The sequence below is a fragment of the Natrix helvetica genome (assembly GCF_964273705.1).
Source record: "Natrix helvetica genome assembly, chromosome: 4".
Classification (NCBI taxonomy): Eukaryota; Metazoa; Chordata; class Lepidosauria; order Squamata; family Natricidae; genus Natrix; species Natrix helvetica.
In genome coordinates this window covers 115,323,665-115,334,004 of record NC_138550.1, presented here as the reverse complement: position 1 = coordinate 115,334,004, position 10,340 = coordinate 115,323,665, and the positions used below count along the sequence as shown (strand labels likewise).

The following is a 10,340-nucleotide window of genomic DNA, read 5'->3' as shown; positions in this document are numbered from 1 at the left end:
CTGCATCTCCTCTGCGATCGCCCATTGGCTCAATCGTCAGCCAACCGGGGCCTCTGACGCAGCACCCCCTTATCTGGGCAGTGGTCTTTCATCCCAACCATCTTTCCTAAGTGCTTTGGCTAAGGTCTGTCTAGAACAATCGCCTGAGAAAAACCGCGGCCCTTTCTGTTCCCACCCTTCTTCCTAATTCCACTTTTGCGAGCAACCCGGTGCAAAGAGATGTTTCGAAATGGTTCTTTCGGCTCCGTTAACCCCTTTTCAATAAAGCTGTTGCTACAAAGGAGAAAGGCTGACAGGCACCGACCGAACACCTATTTCTGTCAAGGACAGTAAGAGGACCCAAGACATAGAAACCGGCACGCTTTCTTCCCTGGTTTGTATCGCTGCGAGGTGTTTATTTCGTGGGTGCTTTTGTTGTTTGGTCCTTGCCGGAATGTTCGTTTCCTGTGATGGCTATGCGTGCTCCGATTTCAAAGGCTTCACACTCCTTATGGTAAAATAAGCATTCATTTTCCTGAGTTGTATAGCCAAGTATTTATTTGGTCGTTCTCGGGCAACCAGAGAGCTGCGCACAAAAACGAGAGTGGCGCGGGGTTTTTTTTGAACTCTGACCTCTTCAAGGGTCCGCTTGGTGAAGTTTTAGAGCAGTGGTGGGAAACTATGGCCCTTTTAGGACTCGTGGACTTCAATTCCCAGAATTCCTGGGTCAGCCATGCTGACTCAGGAATTCTGGGATTTAAAGTCCATAACTCCTAAAGGGGCCATGTAGTTCCCCACCTCTGTTTTAGAGGGATGTCGAAATCCTTGGGGTAAGCTTGGAATTCATGGGTCTTACTTTCTCCATGGCTTTCTTTTCTACTCATTGTGACCAAAAAGACTCTATGGCTCACAACATGATCATTCCAGTTTTATAAAATAAATCTTATCATTTCAAAACTATTCTACTTTGATTGAATTTTCTTTTTTAAAACAAGTAGAAGCATTCTTTCAAATAAATGGAGAGATTTAGGACAATCTTGTCATTGGATTTTTGCAGCCCAGATGTAGTACAGCCCAGATTTTTGTAGTCCATAAGTAATCTTCGATTTATAACCAATCACTTATTGACTGTTTAAAGTTATGTAAAAGGTAAAGGTTCCCCTTGCACATATGTGCTAGTCGTTCCCAACTCTAGTGGGCAGTGCTTATCTCCGTTTCAAAGCCAAAGAGCCAGTGGTGTCCGAAGATGTCTGTGTGGTCATGTAGCCGGCATGATTAAATGCCAAAGGTGCATGGAAAGCTGTTACTTTCCCACCAAGTAACGGGAGCTCACTCTGTTACACGGCGCTAGGGATTTGAACCGCCGAACTGTCGACCTTTCTGATCGACAAAGCTCAGCGTCTTAGCCACTGAGCCACCACATCCCTTTAAAGCTAGAATAGACCCGCAAAAAGGTATTTACGATCTGGATTTGAAGTTCTGATGGCTAGGCCCTTTCTGAAGTCGTGTGATTGCCTTTTGGATGTTCAGCTACTGGCCTGCATTTATGGCTGTTTGCAGCATCCTACAGTCACATGACTGCAATTTTTGGTTTTTTTTGCCCCAAACAAACCAGTGTTTAGTTCTGGTTCTACCAAAATACAATTTGGTCATATGCATGCCTTGACTTAAGGATCATGACATAAAATGGAAATTTCAGACTCTATGACAGTTGTAACTGGAGGACTACCTGTAGTGGTACCTGAAGCTTCTGGTCTCAAGAAAACCAAATGTACTAATAGATTATTCATATGGTTCAGCAATGTTCTTGTATTAGGTTTTTTTAGTCAATTAACCATTGTAAATTTGTTAAAAACCCAGTGTGCTATTGAGACCTTCTGAAATTGCCTGAAACTTTTTAATGTATATGAGTTCAACAGTTTTTTTGCTCAGTGGTGCTCTTAAAATTCCCTTTCCGTGAACAGTCACTTTAAGGTCTGCCATGAGGGTCTCAGAATGGAATTCCTTTATAATTTCTCTTGTTTTGACTTTATTTCTGTATCGTAATTATGTACATTTTGGCAAACTTACATATAATCCACTTTTAATTAATCACATTTTGTGTCACCCCCATATAAAATTTAATGTTAGTACAATATAATGGACATGTAATTTTCCAGTTCAAAAGTACTATTCAATTATTCATAATGTAACTATTTGAGCTTTGTAATAGGTAACGCAATAGGTAAATACAAAAGTATATAATCAATATGTTTGTAATTGATCAAGGCATCAAGTGAATATATAAATATAGAATGTCTTTCAGTTAATTTACAACAATATTGTAATTTAGTCTTATGGTTTTACAATACAAAATAGATACATAGCTATCGGTAATTTGATATGTCTTTCCAGCAAATTACTAATAGAATTATTATTTGAGTTGATACATACTTAAATTTGCTTTTTATCTAATTTCAGCCAGCTGTATCAGTGGGCAATGTGGGCCAGTTGGCTATAGATTTAGTCATTTCTACACTTTATATGCCCAGAGTTGGTTACTTTTATACAGATTGTCTTGTGCCAATGGTCGGAAATAATCCATATGCAACAACTGAAGAGGATGCAACGGAACTATGCATAAATGCTGAAGGTAGGTGGTGTAAATATAGTCTTGCCATCCACTAAATTGGGAATGGATTGGGTGCTTCAGGGGTGTGTGTGTGTATGTGTGTGTGTAAGTGTGTAAGTGTGTAATATGATTTATTTAAAGATGCTTTTGCAGAGCGGTTGGATTCCCCAAAAGCTACTTAACAAGTCGGTTTCGAAGTTCTGTTATTGCCCACTCCCTGTGTCATGTGACCGCATTTTGGGCACTCAGCAGCTGGCCCACATTTATGGCCATTTGCTGCACCCTGCAGTCATATGACTGCTACTTTTGTCAGAAACCAGGGTTTACTTTCAGTTGCTGCAAAAATGGGCCATTGAGAACAATGGGTTTGCTTTACGCCTGCTGCCAAAAAAGGCAGGGTCAATGTTATGATGACCCACTTTACGAGCATCATGGCCTTACCTCTGTAATTGCTAGGATTAATTACGGTCATAACTCGAGGGCTACTTTGCATTTTCATTAAAGAAGAAACCCTAATCAGTTAGCACCAAAATGATTGATGCCAATGATCCTAAAATTTAAAATCATTATGAGATTTCAGAAAGATTGTGTTGTGGCCTGTCAACTGCTGGCCCCTGCAGTAGACGAATCAGATGAGGCGGCATGGGAGTCAGGGTCAGCATCAAGGCAACCTGAGAGCTCCAAGGAGAGAGTGAATGGAGCTGTCAGAGAGAGAGACAGAGGTGGAGTCTGGGCCGTCTGTCAGCCCTCAGATAGCCCCCAGGTCTGGAGGTGGCTGATGTGGAAAAGGAGGAACAGCTAGGTCCAATGCCTGACACGCGGATGCACAGAAGGCAGAGGAGAGGAGAACAGTGGAAATCTGCTGGCCAGTCCTTGGGATGGAAGAGCCACCGCTGCTAGCGAAGCCTCACCCTAGCTCTGGGAATAAAAGGCAGGGGGTGGGAAATGAATAGATGTGACAGACAACTATTCATCTCCCTGCCGGATAGACTTGTTAGCCTGTGGTGAGAGAGAAACTTTTTGCCAGGACTGCTGGTGCTCCTAATAAAGAAACCATTGATTTAACTAAAGAGGGTTTGGGGTGCTGGGTCAGAACAGATTGAAAACTGGGAACATATAAATGATGGGTGTTTATAAAATGTTTTCTCTCTCTCTTTTTAAGGTGAGCTCTCTTGTTCTTAATCTTTTGTATTTGGTTTTGTCAAAATGCAACAGAGGCATGATTGCAGAGCCCCTCTTAAATTTCCTGGCATCAAGTGTAATACGATTGGTTAAAGGTAATTTAATGTTAGTGCTGACATATTGCTTATGCTATTTTTTTCAGTGTATGCAGAAACATCAAAAGAATTGGTGGTTCTGCAGATCAGATCACCATTCATAAAGGTATGTATGCCTATGTGGGGTTGTGGAAAGTTGTCACGTAAGATGGCATGTGTATGGCATAAGCATAAAGAAAGGCACAGAAATACAAAGGAGTAAATAATCCAAACTTGGCTGATCACCTTGGAGAGAGAGGAGATAAATAACAGAAACGAGACTGTTGTCTTTCTTTTGATAAGAAGGGAGGTATTGTTTATAGCACATGATGTTAGTTTTTCTAATTTGGCAGATTAGAGTCCCATCAGTAGAGAAGAATGTAGACGTGCTGGGATAGTCAAAATAGAGTCATCCCGTAATGTAAACAGAAGTAACATTCTACTTGTAAAGGTCATTGTATGATTTACATTGGTTTGTTTATGATTACTATGCAACTATTCTGGGAGTGTATTGCTCATAACTTTACTTAGTTTGAGGCTCTTTTGCATTCATTTGGCTGGGAATCAAGTGATCCCTATACCTGTGCACGCCAACAAAATACACTTTATGCATCCAAATGCTATGGTTTCTCCTTTAATTGGACATTTTCCCCACAACCGAGACACAAATTAAAAGATAAATCTTCACGTCAAAATTGAGCAATCATGATTATCCTACTAATAATTTTGTCAAAGACTTTGGTACTGCAGCTTTATGAAAAGCATCAATATTGTGCACTCAATGGTTTTAACTCTTTAAATTATTTTGATAAGACTGAAAAATAACTGCATCAGTCAAATCATTTTTATTTTTTATTGGCAATAATTAAGACATTTTTTTTTGCATAACTATACAAATTCCAGGGTGCTAAAGCTAGAGATGAACTGACAAGATTCAAAAAATGCAAAGTTCTAACTTATTGCCCTGCTTTGCTTCCTGGTGTAATAAAAGAATAAATATAGATTGTTTTGTCAAACATTGCTGTCGTGGGTGAAAAACTCTGGATTTTCCAAAATTGTTCTCTTGTCAAGCAGTCATGCTTATCAACGCAATGACCAACAGCTTCATGGGTAAGTCCTACAGACTATGTAATTGTATGCATAAGGCCAATTGAGCATTGTGCCAAGAGACATGTACTTACCTAATAGGAGTTTCTTTCTGCCAACTCTCCTCATTGCTTCCAAATCTATCTAGCGAGTTCCTCACATTTCCAGAATGAATCTGCTGCTGTAAGGAAGAAGATAGAGAGAACTATCCACTGTAAAGTATATTCTGCTAGCTGAAAAGTATCATTTAATAAGTTCCAAATTTGTGCAGTCAAGCCACAGTTTTTAGTTTGTAATTACTTTTCCGGGCAGATATTATCCAAATGAATAAATTATTACGAGAAAAAAAAGAGTCTGGATTTTTTTCAGCTCAAATCTGCATAAACTGGGTAGTTTTATACATGTATAATATTTATTTTAATTAATAATTATTGGTTGAGTCTACCCAGTTTATTAATTAGGATCTTAAGATTCAGCAGCAAAATAGTACTTTGGAGTGTATGGATGTGCACATGTCATACATTCCTGCATCTGTTTGAAGTATCTGTGTGTTTTCATATAGCTTTTCAAATAGCTATCCTTTGCAGTTGTAGTATGATCTGAGGAAAAACATGTTTAGTTTATGGAGTTGTTAGTTATATATTGGTTGTTATTGGTTGTTATGCAAGGTCAGGACAGTCTCTGCGCACTAATGAAATGGATGAGAGTCATTTAGGGCCATAAAGCACTGTGAATAATCATTTTTCTTGTCCAAGAATTATTGCTTTGAATAAGAGAGAGAAGGTACAAGGCACTCTATGGCCACAATGGCATTTTTCTAGTTTTCTAGCTGAAACCACTTTTGGACAGGGTAACCTGGTCACAACGATCCATTCATTAGCAATCTCAAGGACTTAACTGCAGTATGCTGTATGCGGTGCTACCCATAAGGTTGACCTGAATACTGTAGGTAGTTTAAAGTACTGTAACTAGATTGCTGAGCAGGACAAGCTATCATTAGCAGAAAACTGCCATTCTGCTATTGATCTAAGTTTGGTATTTGCAATGATGTCATACCATATGTCCTGCCCATTAGCCAAATTATAATAGGAATACTGAGGATATTGCATTTGTGCAGGAGTTTGTGTGCTGTCAACCAAGGGTGTGCATTTTCAATCCATGCAGCCTACTTGTGGAATTTCCTATACTGTATTCAGGGATAGAGGGCATTTAGCCTTGTAAGCTGAGTCAATACTGGGTTAAGATTGAGGCTTTTGATTAAATAGGAAGTACCTTGTCTTCAGGTCTGGTTTGGTATGTAAAAGAATTTGAATGCATGGTTTTAGAAGGGTACCCTTTTTTTTTGGACTATAAGATGCACTCTCCCCGCAAAAAAGGGGGTGGAAATGTCTGTGCGTCTTATGGAGCGAATGTTACTGAAGCCTCGCCCACCCACCGGCCCCCATCCTTCGGTCTCTGCCTCCCAGCCAATTGCCACCCTGCAGCAAACAGCCTGATCAGCTTCAGCACAGCCTGATTTAGCATGAGCAGCTGATTGGTGGTTGGATCGGCTCCCAGAATACCAACGATGATCCCGGGGATCGCCACCTGGAACGTGCTGAAAACGGGACCCACGGAGGCTGAAAACAGAGTGCGCGGAGGCTGAAAACGGGATGCACAGAGGCCAAAAATGGGGCATGTGAAGGCGCCCATAGGCGGTGACGGCGATCCCCACAGCCTTGAACATCTGATCGTCAGTATTCTGGGAGGCCAATCCAACTGCCAATCAGATGCTCATGGTAAATCAGGCTGTGCTGAAGCTGACCAGGCTATTTGTTGTTTGCTGCAAGGAGGCAAATTGTTGGTCAGAGGCAGATTTTTTTCCTTGTTTTCCTCCCTAAAAGCTAGGTGCGTCTTATAGTCCGGAGCATCTTATAGTCCAAAAAATACGATACTTAATGAACTATAATTTAACTTATATTTTAACTTTCTATAAACTGTTTTTTAACAGACGCTTTCCCATTTGGGTTTTTTAAAAGTGAACTGAAAATAGTGAATTAAAAAAAATGTTAACCATTTATTATAGCTATTTCTGTTAGATTTTAACTGGTTCTTTTGAAAGGTCACAGTTCTGATTTTTGCAGCTAAACTTAAATTTTATGGTTTGTTGACAGCACTTCATTTCGATACTTGATTTCACCTGCTGTTGACAAAACCATGGAAGATATTTTGGAAAGACTGAGCGGCAGTGAATTGGAGCAAATATCAGCGTTTCCTGGAACAAACGATGATAAAATATTATTTATTCCAGGAGGTGGTATTACAAAACTATTATTCACAGAGAGGTTGGTGAGACAGTAAATTTTTAATATTGAAAAGTAACATTATATTCAAAATCTTTTTCCTTAGATCAAAAAATAAATCATAAAATTAAGCCTGAATGTCATGCATTAGAGTGTTATTTCTCAATAATTTCCCCACCATTTGAATCTAATTCTTGGATACTGCCGGGGAAAACTCCCTGCAGTTTTCTTGGCAAGGTTTTTTGACAGTGATTTGACATTGCTTCCTTCCTAGGGCTGAGATAATGTGATAGGCTCAAGGTCACACAGCTGGCTTTGTGCCCAAGGCAGGGTTAGAATACCTGATCTCTTTCTATTGTGATGCTACCCAACTGGCTCTCATTTCTCCAATAATAGTGTTCTAATTGCATGCAGTTGTTTTCTGAAATACAGGAAAAATTCTGACCCAATTTATGAAATGGAAGTAACACAGCAAGTGCGATTTGAATCCCCCCTGGTCCCTACTAAACTTTTAGCAATAATTAAAATAGTTTTTTAGATTTTAGTTTTAGATTCAAAGAAAATTTTTTGGGGTGTGTTCCTAATCTGTTACACAGTTTTCTTCAAAATGCCAGTTTTGTACACAATAGCAGTTGGTTTATTTCTGATTTTGATAAAAGCTATTTCTAAGACAACTATTATGTCTTATTATGAGTTAAGTAGATCTTTGATATCAAACCTCTGTTACAACTTCACAAAATGGGCATTTATAAGACTGATGTTCAATTTTTGTGTGTCAAAATAAATAACTGACTTTTCTCAGGCTTCATGAATAATAATTCCCTTTCTTCTTTACAGAAGTTGTATCTTAGTGCTAAATCAAAAGTGTAGGAAGCAATAGGATAAAATATAAGCATATATTTTTATAATTAATGAATGTCACCAATTAAAATGTAAATGTGACTAAAATGTGAACAGAACACCAACAGGTGTTTCTTTCATTCCTTTAAATTCACTGAAACAGTATGTACGTGTGTGACAATACCATTGTTAGAAAGCCCAGGAAAAATCATTAATACTTTGTTGAATTAGCACATAATTTTCTGAATGATAAGAGAGGCTTGCTTTGCTTTGTTAATGTGACTACTTGTATGTAAAACTTACACAATGTATGATATACCATTCTTTAAATATAGAATGTATCCTGTTCCTCTTGTATTCACAATTCATAGCATAATTTACACTAGAGATGAAGAGAGTTTGTTGAATTTCTCACTCCCTTCCTCATTTTATTTTTATTCCAGTTGTTCCAAAGGAATTCCACTGGTGGTTTTGCTGAAATTCTGCTCTGAAGGAGATAATATTCCTGATGCTTTTGCCCTTGCTGATTACCTTAATGAAACTTTACCACTAATTGCACCTCAGGTAAGTATGTGTTCCACTACTTTGATTTAGGGAGTTTCTTTAGAAAATTACATTAAATTGATCATGGGCCCAGAATGTAGTTGAAAATGTATTTATTTTTCTTTTAAAACACCATCATTTTATGACTTTCGATGGTTCAGTGAAATAACTATTTAAATATATACAATACTATTTAAATTTAAATTAATTCAAATTAAAATGATATCCCAATAACAGCTAACATTTCAATGGTTCTGTGTTATTAGTTAAAATACTTCTAAGAAAGCTTTATTTTAACCTATAACTGGGAAACCAGCAGAATTACAGCAAGATGAACTTCCTATAGAAAGCTGTTTCATAAAATGAATATTACAATAGAAATGTATTTCCTTCTACTGTTGCCTGTTCCTTCCGATCCCAGTTTTATAGTAATGAAGGATTATTGTAAGTTCTCTGTGGTTGCAGATGGGTAAATTTTGAATGGATAGAATTACGAAAGTATAGTGTAACTGCAGATTAACAGAGGAGATCTTAGTAGAAAAGCTCAAAACTACCATAGTGTCATAATGATCTCAAATTTTGCCAGATTCTTCAGAATAATTCAAAAACTGATTGGTAAACTAGATAGTCCTCATGTAATGACTATAATTTGGGACTGGCAATTCTAACGCTAAGTGAAGCATCACATAAACAACTGTATTTTCTGCCTGGAAAGAGACAACTTCGTTTCATATCTTTGGCTTTTGCTTGCCTCCTAGCCAATTACATTTTGTACTATAAGTTGTAATGTAAGTTTGAGCAGTTGCTGAACAAATGGTCAATAAATGAAGACTATCTGTAGTCAATACCTTTTGATCCATTAGGCCACTCTAATAAACTGTTACTTCCAGTTACAAATGCTAGGTTTTAATTATGTCAGGCCCAAAACCAGAAATGACATGTGGCAGTTTTTCCAAGGTGACTTCTGTAATGTTTCACAGCTATAAACAAAATCTTGCCAGATGGAAACACTATGCGTAATTTACAATCTACTTTGAGAGCTATTAGATAGCTCCTGTGTTCACTCACTTTCTCTCATATGCTTTATGGGCTGAGTTGCCTCTTAGTCCCCTGGAATGCGCCCTCTCCCTCCCAGGGATCGGTCTCCTCACTACATTTCATCACACATATTTGGGTTAATGGAATTATACTGCTGGAAATAATTTGCTTTATTTTTTTTAATCAATAGAGTAGCACTTCTCAAGCAAAATCTTCACGATGGAAAATGCCAAGTTCCTGGAAACTACTTTTTGGTAGTGGACTCCCATCTTCATTGTTTTAAATCATACATTGTTTTTCACGTAGTCCATTTGTATACAATCCAAGTTGTGTTTTGCATCTACAGGCCAATGTATGCAATTAATTATCACTTTTCATGGATATTTTAATTTACCGGAGCAAAATTATTGTATCAAAACTGGACATCCTTGGCATACTTTTGGTTCAAATATCAAAATGTTCCATGCTTCTTTTCACTATTCATATTTAATTTCATCTTAAGAGTAATAAAGGAAAACTCAGATGTTCAAAATGTTTTTTGTCACATTTAGATACATGTAACATTTGGACAAGAGGCATTGTAAGTTATGTGGTGATCTTATAAATATACTCAGGAAATTTTGTACAAAATGAAGCAGATTTTAGAAAATCATGGGTATTATATTTGACTCAAGTTGAAACTTAGCTTTGTTAAAATGAATTTGA

At 37.8% G+C, this 10,340-nt stretch overlaps 1 protein-coding gene across 1 annotated transcript; it reads left to right on the top strand.

Annotated features, from left to right (window-relative positions):
• The first annotated feature begins 130 nt into the window (after nt 1-130).
• On the top strand, nt 131-10,167 carry PSMG2 (proteasome assembly chaperone 2). The gene is made up of 7 exons (XM_081950544.1): nt 131-493; nt 2,440-2,611; nt 3,915-3,973; nt 4,838-4,956; nt 7,086-7,256; nt 8,498-8,618; nt 9,826-10,167. The coding sequence occupies exons 1-7, from the start codon at nt 434-436 to the stop codon at nt 9,916-9,918; spliced, it is 795 nt and encodes a 264-aa protein (XP_081806670.1). The 5' UTR covers nt 131-433; the 3' UTR covers nt 9,919-10,167.
• The last annotated feature ends 173 nt before the right edge of the window (nt 10,168-10,340 follow it).